At 36.1% G+C, this 19,790-nt stretch overlaps 1 protein-coding gene across 1 annotated transcript in view; it reads right to left on the bottom strand.

The window, feature by feature from the left end:
- Window positions 1-19,790, bottom strand: part of TMPRSS15 (transmembrane serine protease 15) — an 839,864-nt gene that overhangs the window by 282,392 nt on the left and 537,682 nt on the right. The window contains exons 21-22 of the mRNA XM_053705190.1: window positions 3,437-3,547; window positions 1,123-1,249 (exon numbers count right to left, since the gene is read on the bottom strand). Coding sequence (XP_053561165.1) covers window positions 1,123-1,249; window positions 3,437-3,547 — 238 coding nt within the window. The remainder of the gene's footprint in view (window positions 1-1,122; window positions 1,250-3,436; window positions 3,548-19,790) is intronic.

The raw sequence follows: 19,790 nt of genomic DNA, 5'->3' as shown, positions 1-19,790 counted from the left end.
CTCCATTTATAAAGCAGCCAATGCCGCTTCGGAGTCCCATCATTTCAGGCTCGGCTGAAACTGAAGTTAAGATGAAGGCCATAAGACCGCTGCTTCTTAACCTGTCTGCCACCAGGTGACGGATTGAAATCATCCTGATTCAATACGATTGTGATGATTGACAGCCCCTGCTAGCGTCTGATTTGTCGCCAGTGAGCAGGGAGGGCGGCATTGCACAAGCATTTCACTAGATACTTGAATAATAGAAAGATTGCACAACAAACAAATTCCATTACATTTGTTTATTCCAATATTTGGCACAATAAGTCCATAACCAAAAGTAGGATATATTGTTCAGGGAATACATATTTTAAAAGCAGTTAAAACTTTCAGTTTGTTAGTAAAATTTGTATTGTTTTGCATTTGAGGAACACTCCACCCCGCCCGAAAAGCCTCTTGAGTGCTGTTTATCTTATCCCTTTTGCTGATGCAAACACAAACAGATACGCTCCTGTACATATTAAAAAAAATTACTCTCCAGCACATAGCAGAGCGTTATGAATTTTCTTTGTATTGTTTGTGGAAGGAGCAACAATGCACTACTAGAAGCAAGTGGAAAACATCCACTGAGCCAGTGACAAGAAACAATTATTTGCAGCTGCCAATCTGCAGCTAGATATGCTTTTTAACAAAGGATTATATAAATAAATTAGATTTTTTTTTTAATCATGAAAATGAAATGTTTATTTTATTTCCCATTTAAAGGCTTCTGAAAGTTATAAAGATATATATTAGAAATGTTGAAATATGCAGTGCTTTAAATGTCATCAAATGGAATCGTTATACTGAACGGAAGACAAACGATGCCAAAAGTTCCCTGTGAAATAAAGTTCAAAAAAGATTTTAAAAGGAATCCCATGTATACCTGAGACATCAAGTATTTACTGCAAAAAATAGGCTTGAGGGTAGAAAATCCTTACTATGGTTCTAAAGATTATAACTGACATAGTTTCCCAATTTAAAAGCCCTTTTTTTTAAATGTAATGATTCTTAAACATATTGTATAAAATATTTTGTGCATGAAAATTCCTATTTAAATAACTCTGGTTTTCTTTTAAAGAAACTGCACATTTCTTTACTCACCCGAGTCCTAACTGATGACATATGTCATTAGACACTTCTTCAAACCAGTGATCTGCACAGGCAGTGAACCATTCATCTTGTACCCTGAACTGAACCAGCCCATTAGTACTACTGTTGAAGAGACGTACTGAAAGCAAGAACAAAAGAAAATGTTAAGGATTTATATTTGTAGATGAACTATTTTTCTTTTTCATATTTTTATTAAAGGGACAGTAAAGTCAAAAATTAACAAATATATTGGACAGAACATGGAATTTTAAGCAATTTTAAATTACCAATTTACTTCTATTATCAATTTTGCTTAATTCTCTTGGTATCCGTTGTTAAAAAAATATTCCTAGGTGAGCTCAGAAGTGTGCACATGTCTTAACCACCCGGCAGCAGTCTGCAGCAATGTTTATATTAATTTTATACATAGCTGCAAACACTGCTGTCATAGGGGTCAATTTATCAAGCTCCGTACAGAGCTTAATGCCCCGTGTTTCTGAGAAACCTTCAGGCTTGCTGCTCCATAACCTGTCCACCTGCTCTGAGACGGCGGACAGAAATCAACCTGATCAAATATGATCAGGTTCGTTGACACCCTCTGCTAGCGGCCGATTGGCACCGAATCTGCAGGGGGCGGTATTGCACCAGCAGTTCACAAGAACTGCTGGTGCAATGATAAATGCTGACAGGGTATGCTGTCGGCATGTATCAATGTGCAGCGGACCTGATATGTTACATTATATCATGTCCGCTCGCACTTTAGTACATTGACCCCATAGACTGCTAAAGACATATGCATGCTCCTAAGTTCCTATCAGTCTACCTAGGGTTTATAGCAATGTTATACATAGACACTTGCACACTCCTAAGCTCCTTTCAACCTAACTAGATGTACTGCCTTCTCCTTATAAGGTATGAACAGATAATTACGGTCTCTTGGACTGAAACCGGTCAGACTGTTTATTGGCTCTATAACATGGATCCATTTTCATTAACTCCTTTTTGTTTTTAACTTTTATCAATAAAGTGCTGAGTAACTTTTAACTAGAGGCTTGTGCTGGACTTTTTCCTCTTTTTTTTGTATATATATTTATTTATGATGTTTTTTTGCACAAATATATATTTATATCTATATATCGGATATATGTAGAAATATGTATTTATGAATAAATAATACATAGGGGCCTATCTATCAAGCTCCGAATCTAAAGACTGCTGCTCCATAACTCTGTCCGCCTGCTCTGAGCAGGCGGACAGACATCACCGCAATTCAATCCGATCGAGTACAATCGGGTTGATTGACAACCCTCTGCTGGTGGCCGATTGGCCGTGAATCTGCAGGGGGCGGTGTTGCACCAGCAGCTCACAAGAGCTGTTGGTGCAATGTTGAATACGGAGGGTGTATTGCTCTCCGCATTCAGCGAGGTCTGTCGGACCTGATCCGCACTGTCGGATCAGGTTCGACAGACCGTTGTTAAATAGGCCTCATATTCTTCTATGTAAAGAACATTGGAATGTGAAAAATTAATATTTTCATGTCAGGTTCGCGCATTTGAGAATATGCAATCATGTTTGCGAGCGAATAGGGTGTTAGTTCCCCCCCCCCCCACTGTTTTACTCCATTAACTTCTATGGGGGAATAGAAGTTAGTGCACATGATATCGTAAGTTCGGCTTTTTATGCGTATCGGGTTAGAGCGAGTGACCATTTTTTACTTTCAACTTGTAATACAAGTGCAACCTGATGCGCGCAAAAAGCTTACTTCTAGCGCAGTTAACGCTTGAGTGGGAGCATTAAATAGCGTTTCACTTGTAATCTGTTTTATAATTTTGTATTTTTGCATCATTCTTTTTTCATGAAAAAAAAAACTTTAAAGCATTTCAGACTAATTTATTTTTGATTTAACAACAAAGAATTACTTTATTGTCCATTAAATGATATAATAAATGTGAATGTCCAGTGATCCTCTATTGTGTTAAATAAAAGAACATAGTACTTATATCAACATTGTATAATAGGAATAAAGAGACATAAATTACATTGCCTTCTTGGGGAAAAAAAGTAGCTTTTTATCTATAGGAATAAATTAGAAATATGAGTGCACTGTGTATTAGAAGAGACATTTTCATTAATGGATATATAGTATCATGTCATGTTCCTCAGTTATAATGAAATAAATATTTTATCAAAGTGACTTCACAAAGGTCTTTGGAAAAAAGGATTGGAACATCGATCATTCTGTCACTTTAATAAAAACCCTTTACTTCAGAAGACTCTTGTTATATATGTAAGTTTGTGCTTTTTTTTCTCCATTGAAAATACCTACCGCAGTTTGTTTCATCTGAGCCATCTTCACAATCCCGTTGTCTATCACACACATTAATTAAAGGTAAGCACTCTCCGCTTCCACATTGAAATAATGTTAAGTTGCATGGCTCTGCAAACAACAAAAGCAATAATAATTACATTTATTTCATATCACAGGATATGGTTTCTTGCGTATGTCTGAAGTACCCCTGTAGTATTTATCAAGTTGAAAGAACTTTTAAATTAGATTTAAAACAATGATACTAAACAGATATGACTAGGGCCCCACATAAAAGGTAAGCAGTTCTTTTATTTGAAGTTTTGCAAGTAGGTAAATATTTGTTCATCCAGATGTGTATAGTATGGCATACAAAAACCACAGACTTACATATAAAGCAAATACAAATGTGCTCACATGTTATTTTTAAAATTAAATTAAAAAAATGTATCTGCTAGTTCATGTGGTATATGTAGATAACATTGTGCTCATGCCCGTGAAGTTGTGCACAACATGGCACTATTTGTCTAAAATGAAAGTCAATAGATAATAAATAAAAAGTCATGTGATCAGGTGGCTGTCAGAAGAGGCTTAGAAAAAAGGTAATCACAGAGGTAAAAAGTATATTAATATAACCATGTTGGCTGTGCAGAACGGGGCAATGGTTTAAAAAAAGGATTATCTATCTTATTAAACAATAAAAAAAATAGGAGTTGACTGTCCCTTTAAGTTTTGTGGGGATAAAAAAGTGTTGTATTAAACTTTGGTAATGTGCTTCAAAACCAGATTTGAAGAGTCATTAAACTCATAATGTAATGTCCCTTAGAAGGTTTAATTAGATTTAGTTAAAAAAGTTTGCAATGAGCTTTCAATATTTATTTTGCCAGCGCTTCCTGTAATTTAAATCTGTATTACCCTCCTCAGAAAAAGTACAAAAAAAAATTCTAATGTTCGTTGCATATTAAAGTTAAGAAAAAAAACTGCAAAATTATACAAGTATATTAATGTTAATAAAAAACACTCATGAAAGAAAACCTCTAGCCACAGACAAAAAATCCCAGAAAATTCAATTAACAAATTAACAAATAAACAATGATGACATAAAATAACAAACTTTCATCAGTACTAAATTATTGAAACTAGTTTTAAAAGAGATGCCATAAATAAATGCCATGCATTAAAACACATTATCCTAAAATAAAAAAAATAAAAAAACATTTTGTAAGATAACCTTTCAAATGTAATATAAATTTAAATGTAATATAGACAAAGAAAAAACATACTAGAAGTAAACATGCTGAGGTAAAGTTGGATAATATGATTTATTGTTCTAATACAAAGCTATACGCAACCTTCTGAATCAATGATCATGAAAAACCGGATACTAACAGAAAAAAAAGAACTTAAACTGAACAAAAAAAAAAAATCTATTGAACAATCCTGGGGTTGACAAGCAAGGATATACTTTTTAGACCAAGGGTCAGATTATTTAAACTTTGCCACATCAGAGGTGGTTTTTCACACCGACCCTCACTGGGGCTGATCTCAGATTATTATTTTTGAAAAAAGGGGCAGTAAAAGGGGCAGTTCCTGACAGTGGCAAGATGTCTCCTATAGAAAGTAATGGAGTTTTCTGGAAAGGGAAACTTCCCCGGGGCAGTGAGCAGGGGGCGCACCATTAAAAAATGTAATCCTGCATCAAGAACAAATCACATTGCGCTACTTTCTGCATTTAGTATCTTACAATCTGCCTATATTTTTGTATGTGTTTTTTATATTAGGGTATTAAATATTTTCCTTATTTTTTCACAACCTCGCCACCTTTTAGTTTGCGACAAAAAAACAAACAAACTGGTAGATCTGAAAGACAGAAATGTTTAGATAATTATACTTGGATTTGAGAGAAAATTTCATACACACCCATGTAATGGACCATTTCAAATAAAACAACAATTGCACTTTGTATTTTGTACTCATAGGTACACATTTCTATTTGTTTTTTGCATACACAGTGTACTTAAATTCTGATTTTCATTGTGCACTTTTGTAATGTATGCATTTCTTTTCAGCGAGGCACCCTGTTTTAAGGGTAAAAATGGGCTTTATATAATTCCACCAGGGAAATGAAAGTACTGGTGAGCATTCTTAAATAATCTTGCCAGCCCAGAAACATTAAGTTATGCTGGTTCCTAGAGACAAAGGGGCAGGCTAAGTACCAGGTAAAGTCCAATTGAGACTAGCAGGTGAACTAATTAGATAAGTGAAACTGCAACCATTATAAAATTGCCCTACAAAGGACAACACAATTCCAATATTCAAAGAAGACAAAAATAAAACATGCAAACTGAAAATACAACAAAACAGCCTGCAATTATTGCTGATGAAAGCAAATTATAGGAAACAAACAAAGAACCAAAATATACTGAATAGCAAGAATAAAACAAAAGAAAAAAAAGGCTGGTTTCATACAAGAACCCTGATTATACACCACTAATATTTAGTGAAATAGTTCTATATACGGCTCCTTAGAAACTAGTGACTTCTCATGGCTGATCACTAGGACCAGCCTGTAGAGAACTCCCAGGGGCCCATTTATCAAAGGGCTTGCGGACCTGATCCGACACTGCGGATCAGGTCCGCAAGACCTCGCTAAATGCGGAGAGCAATACGCTCTCCACATTTAACATTGCACCAGCAGCTCACAAGAGCTGCTGGTGCAACGCCGCCCCCTGCTGACTCGCGGCCAATCGGCCGCCAGCAGGGAGCTGTCAATCAACCCGATCGTATTCGATCGGGTTGATTTCCGGCGGTTCCTGTCCGCCTGCTCAGAGCAGGCGGACAGGGTTATGAAGCAGCGGTCTTTAGATCGCTGCTTCATAACTTGTGTTTCTGGCGAGTCTGAAGACTCGCCAGAAACACGGCCCTTCAAGCTCCATACGGAGCTTGATAAATGGGCCTGCCAATCTCAACCGATTTATTGCATACATGCTAATGTTATAGTGCATATAACCTAACCACCACTGTTTCAGTGCCCCCACTTTAGTTAACCTTAACTTTGATCTCTCCTTCTGCAAGCAGCCTAAACCCTGATGTCCCAATGTCCCACCTCAAATAACCATAGCTTCAACTTCCTCAACTTTAAGTAACTATAACCATGTTGACCTTTTACCCCATTGCAATTAATCCTATGACCGGCCCTCACTGCATGACCTCAGAAACTCTTAAACAAACCATAATAGCCATCCCAAACTTAACTATATCCTCTCCCCACTGCTATTAACCCAGTGAGTGACCTTAGTTTTAATGATTTTCTAGCACAAGACTTGAACAAAATAAATAAATAGTAGTACTTAAAGGGAAAGTCTACACAAGAATTTTTATTGTTTAAAAAGATAGATAAGCCCTTTATTACCCAGTTTTGCATAACTAGCACAGTTATATTAATATATGTTTTACCTCTGTGATTACCTTGTATCTAAGCCTCTGCAGACTGCCCTCTTATCTTAGTGGATTTGACAGACATACAGTTTGGCCAATCAGTGTAGACCCCTAAATAACTCCATGGGAGTGAGCACAATGTTATCTATATGAGACACAAGAACTAGTACTGTCTAACTGTGAAAAACTTTAAAAATGCTCTGAGCTAAGAGGCGGTTTTCACGGTTTAGAAATTAGTTTGAGCCTAGCTAGGTTTAGCTTTTCAAAAATACCACCAAGGAACAACGCAAATTTGATGATAAAAGTAAATTGGAAAGTTATTTAAAATTGCATGCCCTATCTTAATCATAAAAGTTTAATTTTGACTTGACAACAACGCAAACAAGGCAGCTTTTCTTTGAAAATGAATACATGCTTAAGCATATTATTTTTTTTTAATTTGTGAGACAAATTCACACTGCTTTGCAAATATCCAAGAAGATGACAGCTCCCACTACTTACAGTATATAGTAGAAATCATCCTTATGTGGGGAGCATTATGCCATTATATTAATTTTATATTTCATAAAATACAATGCAAAATCTGATTATTGCTTTTACTAGAAGGTGGATCTTTCAAACACTCCAAGTGTCAGAAACGTACCTAGGGAGTTCTGCTCCCAGCCCGACATCCCAGTTTTAGCAAATGTTGAGAGTGACTGCTTCAACTCCTCCAACCGCTGCTGTGGCTTCTCCAAGGCGCAAGCGGCTGCATGCTGCCAGGATTTAAAGGGGCCATATCCTAATTACCAGAACCTCCACCTGGAGGACTTAGGTGTGGGAGTTCCTATAAAAGCTCACTCAGCCCTTTGCTCTGAGCTAAGTTATTGCCTTCCCTACCTATTTCCTGGTTCCTGAAAGCCAGAGCATATCCACCTGACACCTGTGTATGCTCCCCTTGTTCCAGAATCCAAAGCATACTTACCTTTTACATGTGTATGCTCATCTTGTTCCAGAGACTAAGCATACTTACCTTGTACCTGTGCATGCTCACCTTGTTCCAGAGACCAATCATACTTACCTTGTAAATATGTATGCTCACTGTTTTCCAAAGATCAAGCATACTTACCTTGCACCTGCGTATGCTCACCTGGTTCCTGAAGGTCAAGAAGACTTCCCTGACACCTGTGTATGATTACAATGTTACTGAAGCTGTGCCTGCTTTACCTATCTGGTATCCTGTGATAGTCTTGTCAACAGTCCTTGCTGGGTATCCTGTGCCTGCTGAGAATTTTGTGCCTATTATACCAGAGACAGCCTTCCTCAAACCAGCTGTGCCTGCTGTACCTATCTGGTAACCCGTGACAGTCTCACCAAAAGTACCTGCTGAGTATCCTGTGCCTGTTGAGAATCCTGTGTCTACTATACCAGTTACAGCCTTCTTCAAATTAGCTGTGCTTGCTTTACCTATCTGGTAACCTGTGACAGTCTCACCAACAGTCCCCGCTTGGCTTCCTGTGCCTGCCTTGGGCCTATGTTCAAACTTGCTGTTTCTGTGATCTTCAATTAAACTACCAACTGTCCTTTTACTTATCATTCAGTAAAGATTTCAAAAGACTTTTGATGTTCAGTGTATCTGTTCCTGCATTCTGATTTCAGCACACTCTTACCTCCTTACCCCAAGGATTGAATAGATACCTGACATTATATTGTCAATATTAAAGGGACATTTTACTAAAAAGTTATATCAGGCATATGAAAGAGCAGCATTAACAATTCAAAAATGTGTTTAAGTATAAATTTGGAGACAATGAACTACACCCAGCATGTAAAGGAATTTGTCCTCCAAAACCTGTGGCAAGAATTTGGGAATTAGGTCGAAAATCATCTGTTTTTATTGAAAACTATTTAGATAAAACATATGAGAATGTTTCCAGTTTAGTTTATCACTGAGTCAAAGCTGTGACTTGCACGAAGACCTATTTCCTCTCATACAAATTTAAATGGAGAACATCAAGGCTTCAATCACTAAAATCAATTACCATGGGGGGGACATAGTTATTACATCTTGGTTAAATATACAATATAGCCCGGAAGAACTGAAGATCAATAATTTCTACACTTATTTAACACTCGTGATAACAAAACAGAGGCATGTACCTTTAGGGTTTTCAGGAATTCAATATGGAGAAAATCCAAAATATGATGAATGTCTATAACTTCCCAAGAAATTCCCATGAAACTGCATCCAATCAGAAATAATTTCAAAAACATAGATTAAAGCTGTAGAGATTTTGTGTAAAGGTACCCCAGAGAATGCTACAGCTATCAGCATTTGCTACTCCCACAAGGACTCTGAGATGCCATATTATTCAACTCACTTCCTAAGGGACATACATTTGTCTCTTATGCACACATAGTTTTGACAGAATGCCATTTAATATGCTTCCCAGCATCATGGCATTCTCTCTGAATGCCACAGATGCTATATAATGGAGAACAACATTCCCTTGGTGCTTGGTTGTTGCTTAGTTACTTATCTGCACTGTTCCTTGCCATTCTCTCTTGCAATCATGAGATGATGGCCATCCATTAAAGGCTGAGCACAGTGAACACAAGCATTAAAATGAGAGCTCAAATTACAGTATATCACTGCTTATTGCTCGATTGCTTACATTCTGAATATTCTTTGTCTCATCCAAGCTTAGTAGAAAAATATGTATTAATCAGATGAGTCAATTAAATATCAAAAGCAAAATAAATAGACTATAACGCAATAACTGAAGAGATATATAAAATATAAAGACACATGAATGGCCCCTGATGCCCCTGTTTCTGCGTGAGCCTTCAGGCTCAACTGAAACCGCAGTTATGAAGCAGCAGTCTTAAGTCTGTTGCTCCATAACTGGTCCGCTGCCTCTGAAGCTGCAGTCCAATTGGCCGTGAATCTGCAGGGGGCGGCATTGCACAAGCATTTCTGGTGAAATGCTTGTGCAATGTTAAATGCCAACAGCGTATGCTGTCAGCATTCAGCGATGTCTATCGTACATGATACGCTACAGCGTATCATATCAGACAGACATTGATAAATCAGCCCCACTGTTCTTAAACACATATAAAATGGTGTAAAAAAAAAACAGGCACTTTGTGTGTAAATAAACCTAATAATAATGAATCAGCCCTAATTTCCAATAAAAGAAGGCTACCGACTTTGGGCTAGATTACAAGTAGAGCGGTATTTAGCGCTCCCACTGGAGCATAAACACAGCTAGAAGTAATCTTTTTGAGTCTGCGGGTTAGCACATGTATTACAAGTTGAAAGTAAAACTTTTAAACATGAGTCATTAATATTCTGTATGTGAAGAACATTGGAATGTGAAATATTTACAGTAAATACACAGTAAAACACATTAAATATTATTATGGAATTATTATTTAGACACACACACACACAAATATATATATATATATATTTATAAAAATAGAGCGCACTCCAATGGGGAACTTAATGATAATCTCTCACTTTATTAGTGGAATTTTTCGGACCAACAACAGTCTGTCAGACAAAAAAAGTGTATAAACAATTTAACTTACCCTCCACCAAACTTATAACACCGTGCAGCAGCCGGACGCCTCACTCTCCCGGGTAGACCCACCCCTAAATTTGACATCATCATCATCCCGGGAAGTGTGGGCCTCAGCCATCACAAGCACTAAAATTAGACATGTTTAAAACATATGTCATTAAAAACACAAATCCAAATCATATGTCTCAAAAAGGAAAGAAGAAAAGAAAGTGTAAGTGTAACGAACCCACACATAGCATAATCGGACATGCCTTGAGGTTACCATGGTAACCAAGCCAACAACAACAGTTTGAGGAGCAAAAGTGATTGGGAAAAACACCTCCAATCACATGAACGGTCAGCATGTGGGAGTAAAGGACAGTCACAGAACAAATCTATACATATATAATGCAAAGTAAAAATAATACAATGTAAAAAGCATAATACAGATAACCATATAGAAAGCAAAAATAAGTATAGATATTCAAAAAAAATGAAGAACCTATCATTAGATGTGATTCTAACTGTACAGTACTTGCTGTGCGCAATGTGCATGTCTCACGGTTGTCAAAGCAATCCTAAAAAATGCATTGGACAAGCATAAGGCTATCCTACGAACTAGATAAGTTTATACTGTTAGGTAAGGTCGGGCAGACTTGCTGGGCCTATGGCTCTTATCTGCCGTCAATATCTATGTTTCTATGTTTCTATGTTTCTATGTTTCTAAAATCAACAAGAGAGAGCGTATTTACACAATGAACAGAGGCTTGGACAGAAGAATCAAACAAGTTATTAACATTAAGCACAACTGCTATATAAGAGTATATGGAGCTTTCACTAAATATGATTCTGTCATGGACGCAATAAACCAACTAAGAACGCCCCATGGTTGCCATAGCAATCCTAAACAATAAACACAGAAAGTGTTAAAAGGTTTAGACATGGCCTTTACAGAAAAAAAAGTACATTGGAAGAAACTAATTGGTTAGGTATGGGGGTTGAAAATGCTGATGTCCTAATAACATTAAAGAACAAAATTTTTAAGTAAAGCATTAGGCTATACCATGATTATGGATATATTGAAAAATCAATTAGTAAATGAAAAAGATGGAAAGTTATTTTCATTCAAAAATAGAAACTGACTCTCATTCAAAAATAAAGAATGGATAGTGACTCTCAGAAATAAGTCATCTTATAAAAAAGCCTGCCAATCCAAATGAGTATTAAACCCCTTAGGGATTAAAGTTTCCAGATGGTATGTCCACCTTGCCTCTCTTTGTAATAATAGCCTGTTGCGATCGTCCCCTCTAGACATGGGAGGTATATGATCAATAATTGTATACTTCAGGTCTGTCACCTTGTGTTGCAGTTGCTGGAAATGCCGTGCCACTGGTTGTTCTGAGTCTCCCTTCTTGATTGCTGTCCTAATGGCAGACCGATGGTTTGCCATACATGTGCGGAGATCATCAACGGTCTTTCCAACATAAAAAGGCCACAATGGAGCAAATACACGATGTGTGTGGTGGTACATGTGAGGCGATATTTATGCTTGTAGATCTTTCTTCTATAGGGGTCTGTGAAGGAAGACCAGTAATCAGACCTCCACAAGTGGTACAACCTAGGCATCGGTATACACCAGGTTTTGTGGTGTCCAACCACGTTGTTTTCTTATAACATTTTTGTGGATCAGTCTGAACCAAAATGTCTCTCAAAGACCTTGCCCTTCTATACCCTATTCGTGATCCACAAAAATGTTATAAGAAAACAACATGGTTGGACACCACAAAACCTGGTGTATACCGATGCCTAGGTTGTACCACTTGTGGAGGTCTGATTACTGGATCTTCCTTTACACACCCCTATAGAGGAAAGATCTACAAGCAGAAATACCGCCTCTTATGTACCACCACACACATCGTGTATTTGCTCCATTGTACATGTGGCCTTTTTTATATTGGAAAGACTGTTGATGATCTCCTCACACGTATGGCAAACCATCGGTCTGCCATTAGGACAGCAATCAAGACGGGAGACTCAGAACAACCAGTGGCACAGCATTTCCAGCAACTGCAACACAAGGTGACAGACCTGAAGTATACAATTATAGACCATATACCACCCATGACTAGAGGGGGCGATCACAACAGGCTACTATTACAAAGAGAGGCAAGGTGGACATACCATCTGGAAATTTTAATCCCTAAGGGGCTTAATACTCATCTGGATTGGCAGGCTTTTTTATAAGATGACTTATTTCTGAGAGTCACTATCCATTCTTTATTTTTGAATGAGAGTCACTTTCTATTTTTGAATGAGAGTCACTTTCCATCTTTTTCATTTACTAATTGATTTTTCAATATATCCATAATAATGGTATAGCCTAATGCTTTACTTAAAAATTTAGTTCTTTAATGTTATTAGGACATCAGCATTTTCAACCCCCATACCTAACCACTTAGTTTCTTCCGATGTACTTTTTTCTTCTGTACAGGCCGTGTCTAAACCTTTTAAGACTTTCTGTGTTTATTGTTTAGGATTGCTATGGCAACCATGGGGTATTCTTAGTTGGTTTATTGCGTCCAGGACAGAATCATATTTAGTGAAAGCTCCATATACTCTTATATAGTGGTTGTGCTTAATGTTAATAACTTGTTTGATTCTTCTGTACAAGCCTCTGTTCATTGTGTAAATACGCTCTCTCTTGTTGATTTTAGGATTGCTTTGGCAACCGTGAGACATGCACATTGCGCACAGCAAGTACTGTACAGTTAGAATCACATCTAATGATAGGTTCTTCACTTTTTTTTGTATATCTATACTTATTTTTGCTTTCTATATGGTTATCTGTATTATGCTTTTTACATTGTATTATTTTTGCTTTGCATTATATATGTATAGATTGGTTCTGTGACTGTCCTTTACTCCCACATGCTGACCATTCATGTGATTGGAGGTGTTTTACCCAATCACTTTTGCTCCTCAAACTGTTGTTGCTGGCTTGCTTACCATGGTAACCATCGAGGCATGTCCGGTTACGCTATGCGTGGGTTCTTTACACTTACACTTTCTTTTCTTCTTTCCTTTTTGAGCTCTGATTTGGATATATTATTTTGTGTTTTTAATGACATTTGTTTTACATGTCTATTTTTAGTGCTTGTGATAGCTGAGGCCCACACTACCTGGGATGATGATGTCACGATTAGGGGTGGGTCTACCCGGGAGAGCATGGCGTCTGGCTGCTGCACAGTGTTGTAAGTTTGGTGGAGGGTAAGTTAAATTGTTTATACACTTTTTTTGTCTGAGGACGGATTGTTGTTGGTCCGAAAATGTTCACTAATAAAGTGAGATATTATTATTAAGTTCCCCGTTGGCGTGCGCTCTATTTTTCTATTTTTGTACATTGTTCTGCTGCACCCTGCCCTTTGCAGTCCATTACATGGCCATACACCTTTGAACCCTTATACAAACTTTGTATTACTATTTATATGTTTAATTTTTATCAGATATTGTTTATATGAGTGTAACTGTTTATTTTAATGTATTTGTGTTGTGTTTGTGGCATTTTTTATTGTAACCATAACCCTTTAAGCAAGGTCTTCAGTCTCGCTTACCTGATGCGAGTCAAATATAACATGCATGCAAATTAATGTAATTAATCTAGCCCAGTAAAGGCAATTACAAAGGAAAAAAATAGATGTAGAAAAGTTACAGACAGGGGCATAGCTAAGCCTCAGTGAGCCACAGGGCAACTTCTGCCAAAAGACCCTCTATTTCACAAACCTTTCTGGTTGTTTGAAATCAGCAACAGCTGAGCTATCTTGAAAATCTTGCCACTATATTTGTAAAGGCAAATCCAAACACTTTCCCTATATTGTGAGCCCTGTTTTGCAGAAAGGGTATTGGGTCTCGCAAAGGGGTTAGCAAACCCAATTCTGATTCGCTCAGATTGGGCCCCTTGAGATTCGCGCATGGTCTTGATTGAGACTTCTGAGACCCATATAGTTATGTCCCTGGTTATGCACAAGAAGTTTCACCATTTTGCTGAAGTTACTCACTGCAAATAAAAAGCAGTGAGCTATAATACAGCTATTTTCTATAAGGAGCTCATTCCAAACTAAAACATACAGCATAGGTGAGTGGAGAATGGTAGACATTGGCCTTGGTTGATTAAAACCCATTTATTAAACTGATATATAATAGAAAATATAGTTGCAGCAACATCACAATTAACAAATTGTAGAATTCATAAAGATTAGAACTCCCCCATAATCAAATCTGAAACCTGCAAGACTCAGAATGAGTGTCACTGTGATTGTAACCTGCATCACAAAAGCGCACTCAAAACTTAACAGAGCAAATAAATTCACACGGAAAAAAAAATCACTTCATAAAAATAGTCTACTCTAATATATATATATTTATACTGTAGAGATAGGTGCACTCCCACTAACAAACTTCATATGCCCAGGTGCTAGGAGTGGTAAATAGAGCTAATAGACGAAGCACTCTCTGGTCTGGACTTAGGCAAGGCAAGGCTATTTGTCCAAATAATCCCCACTTTTTATCTATTAAATTGTTCTTTACTCAGTAGGACTAACTGCCCCAAAGATAAAATCCCTTTGGTTTAGGACAGTACCAACACTGATATTAATAATGAGAATTATATAATTAGATCTTATTTTCAATATGAAAGGTGATAGGAATACACTATTTGAAATTAAGAATATGCAGTGGTTGCAGCAAGAAGGAATCCTAAAAGAACAAACATAGGATAACGAAATAGGAGATGTAGGAACCTTTAGGGTCAGCAGCAGGGTCTAGTACTTTAGTTGATACATATACTAGGACCCACATAGGATGAGTAAATTAGACATTATAAAAAGTACACTTTAATTAAGTAAGCAAATAAATACATAGATCAATTTAAGTAGATCACACACTGAGCACTGACACACTCAATTATTACAGGCAGCATAGATAGGTCTTTAACATAGTATATACAGAGACACCAAGTACACCAGTTAAGAAAGAGTTAAACTGGTCACAGCCTCTCAACCAATAGTTTGTTTTTAACCCCTTTTTAGGCCCAAGGTAAGGAGGGAGTGATTAAGCTATGATTACGGCATAACTGCTGAAACGCGTAAGCTTGTACACCATGGAAGGGCTGTTACTTTTGTGACCTGTTTTACCGGATGAAAATAAAAGTTGTAATCACTTTACAATTGCGACTCCAGCATCTTTTTTCTCAGCACTCTCTGGTCTTATCAAGTGTAAAACACAATTTTATTACAGTGACGTTTCAGGGTATTTATCCCTTCATCAGACCAGGTTGGATTGATGAAGGGGTGAATACCCCGAAACGTGACTGTAATAAAATTGTGTTATACACTTGATAGGACCAGAGAGTGCTTCGTCTATTAGCTCTATATATATTTATATATATATATATATATATATATATATATATATATATATATATGTGTGTGTGTGTGTGTGAAAACAGATAACGAAAAATTAAAACAAGTCAACTTTGTAAGCTTTGAAATAGCTTAACATAAAAGCAATATGAGATACTTTACAGGGGCAATAGGGTCTTTGCGAATTCTGTATCTTGGGCCTAAGTGTAGTGAAAAGTACAAACCACACCTCTAGAATGCCCAGGAATGCCCATGCCCAGTTCTTTGAGACACTTTTCCTTATAGCCAGCAAAACGATTTTACTGTAACAAAACAGATATGCAAATATTTTCCAATCAAAAACATTAACCTAAACCATTTCGCAAAGGTGTTTCCACCTTGCTAGTGTTTCACATTTGATGTGGGAGATATTATGTAGATGTTCATGGTAGAAACTCCAACTCATGGATCTGTGGAACTATAGGTAAAGCAATGTTCAATGGATTTTGAACATGATATTGCCTTAACAACAAAATACTTCTGTACCCTTAACATCATCTATTAATCTAACCCACTGTCTATCCTGTCCATAAAAAGTGAACAAAAAAAAATACATTTGTATGGAATAGTGTTTTGGTTCCCCTCCATTCCTTGTAAAAGTGAACAGTATTTGTTTATGCTACAGTGCTACAGTTGTAAGCCACCATATATATATTTTTTTACGATAAAGTTTTATGATTAAGTTAAAAATAAGTCACAAATGTATTGTACAGTAAATCAAACTTTAATAACTACATCAATATTATTCTGCAAACAACTGTAAAATTCTTGCAGGACTTTCTCTGAACTATAACAACTTTCAATATTTAAACACTTTCTGTATCATATAGGATAGACCCATATATTATTCTTTTTATTCTGCTGCTTTATTTAAAAGGTTTTATATAGCTCTGCATGGTAGAAAGCATGTTCTTTAATGCTGGCTGATGAAAAAAAATCAGAACAAGTGAGCCAGACATATTTTATATTCCTTCAGTTTATATGCTTCTCCATTTCATCACTTTTATACATTATAATAGATACGCTTGGCTTACAAATATTTTCTTAAACAGACGATTCGGATATGTGGGGGAAAAAACAAATCTTGCTTCTACTCAATTTTTATTTGTGTAATATGAATCTTGACCAGCATAACTTTCATAATGTAGCAAAAGTACTGTTACACAAATTCACTATTGCTTTTTTTTTGCTTCATACATCATTACCAAACATAATCATCCTCCTATTGATAATGATTTCTGCTATCTGCCCACTGTTGTTGATGATATATGAAGCAGAAAGAATAAGCTTGACTTTTCTCAGCAACATTAAGTTCAAAATCGCTGAAACAGCACAAAATAAAGCATATTTTTGGCTGAACAAAGTAAATGCATTACAGAAAAGAGAGGAGGACAAATTAAGGAAATATGTAGTCACGCAAAACCTAATATGTCTTCTTGAGAAGAATATTTCTCTGGAGGGACTCATTTGTTTCAGACTGAGTAGATTGCTACATTAAAAATGCCTAAGCATGAAAAGGCAAATTGCTTCAACCATTGTGCATAAATGAACTTCAGAACTATTTAATTTCATTTTATTCTATCAACTATTGTTTCACTTTTACAGCAATGCCTTGGAATACATTATCTGGTAATAAATTCAATATTCATTCATAATTGGAAAAATAGTCGAAGAACTCTTGTTTATTATGAATAAGCTGCAATCATTTATGAATATTGTCACATGTTCTACAGTAGGATGCATTTTCTATATCCCAGTTCTGGCAGCTTTTTCTAGAGATGCTGTATGAAAAAATAAGCTATTTGATAGGATGCAGAACAATAAAAGCAGATATTTCTGGCCGTTGAATAAAGAAAAAATGGCAATACATGAATAGATTTGATAGCATGCTAGTTGTGGCTGTTTAAGCACAATCTTACACTTTCAAATTCTCACTCCTTTAATTCAATTACAATACTTTTTCATGAAAGGTATAAGAATACATATGTTATAATCTTCTGGCTAAAAAATATTCTTAGCAATTATATTTTATAAACAATATTGATAACACAATCCTCTTTCTTTTTGTGTGGGTGTTAATGTGCCTGTTTCTGCATGCAGATATGAGTGTATATGTGGTTGTTTTTATGCATGAGTATGTGTATGTTTATATGTGTGTGTGCAAGTGTGTATGTGGTTGTTTTTATGTGTCATTGTGTGTGTGTATGTTTATGTGTGCGTGCACATGTGCAAATGGCTGTGTGTGTCTGTTTTATGTGTGAGTGTATCTGTGATAATTATGTGTGTGTCACAGTGTCTGCATGTTTGTGAGTGTGTATGTGGTTACTTTTATGTGTGTGTATCTTTTTGTGAGTCTCTTTGTGTGTTTACAGTTGTTTTTATGCATGTGTGCATATATATGTCTGTGGTTATTTTTATGCGTTTATGTATATTATAAGTGTGTTTGTGTGTGCTTCTATGTGGTTTTGTTTATATGTTTGCATTTGTTTTGCTGTTTTCTATTAAATTTGTCATTTTATTTCACAACATTTTTTAATCTCATGCAATTCTTCAAAGAGGTTGTTAATATTTAAACAACTAATTTAGGGCCAGATTACAAGATGAGCGCAAAATATTGCTTCTGCAAAAGTGATATTTGCTCTCAACTTAATAATACCAGCACACGCAAATGTGCACTGGTATTACAAGTGAGGTGCGAGGGGAACGCAACCTAGAATTCAAATTGCATGGAAGCATTGTGCTTACTAGAGCACGCTTCTATAGGCTCCAATGGGACTAGCGCAGTGAAGGGGTTACGTTGCGCAGCGATGGGCAGCAAATTGTAAATATATATGTATATGATTGTATACATATATATGTATGTGTTAATATATACACATATTAACACATACATATACATAGAAACATATACATATACAGTATATTTACTGGAAACACACAGTTCCCATAGACCGTAATGTAAAGGCACTTTTCAGGGGTTTTTTCTAACACCCAAGAGCCGCCAACTTTAGACCCCAAAAAACTGGCTAGTCATTTAAAAAAAAAAATGATGATGCAATTTTTTATTTGCCAAAAGGCACTACACATTATATATATTTTTGCTTAAAAGTGAGGCTTGAATCTTGTTTCTTTATTTGTTTTTTCCATAAACAAATTTAAATTTAGGATTACATAATGAACATCGTTTTGTATTATTTTTGATGCGTAAACTGGGATTTTACTAAATGTTACGTCTTGCTCATGGGAAAGTAGTACAATGCTCCCAATCTGCCCTACTGTATTTCCAATAGTTCTGCCTTATAAACATCTTAGTTTCTGGAAGTGAATACAAGGACTGCCTAGCCATGCCCCTGAACCACCATGACTTTACCCTTGTCATACTTAACCCCACCTGTGTCATAATTCACCTTCAAGGATCGTCTGTGGAACTTTGGTCCATTCATGATTCTGCAACTTCCTGTCTTAGCCTAAGCATCTGTATTTTACTTCAAAATGTTGGGAAGTATAATAAATTACTTGGGTAAATTAATAATTAAACTGGTGAGACCTGATTTAAAGGGTTAAAACATAATAATATATACATTAGAGCAGCCATGCTTATAACCTCAACACATTAGGCTGACATTACTTTTATGTATTTGCATTGGCAATTTCTAAAAAATAATAATAACATTTTTCAAAGCTCTACTAATGGACTGGAGACCCAAAATTATTTGAAATAATAAATATTAATAAATATTAATTAAAACTAATTAAACATTACTATGCAAAATAAATACATTAATAAAAATAAAAATGTTGTATTTTTCACTTATATGGCTTTATTAACCCCTAGTGTCACCCTAAATGAACCCTGCCTATTTGCAAAAAAAAAAAGCAACAACAAAAAAAATCAATTTTGCATTAAGATTGGAAAAACAACAATTAAGGAAAATC

The sequence above is a fragment of the Bombina bombina genome, chromosome 3 (genome assembly GCF_027579735.1).
Source record: "Bombina bombina isolate aBomBom1 chromosome 3, aBomBom1.pri, whole genome shotgun sequence".
Lineage (NCBI taxonomy): Eukaryota > Metazoa > Chordata > Amphibia > Anura > Bombinatoridae > Bombina > Bombina bombina.
Note: the sequence above shows the minus strand (reverse complement) of the source record. Positions and strands in the feature narration are given on the sequence as shown.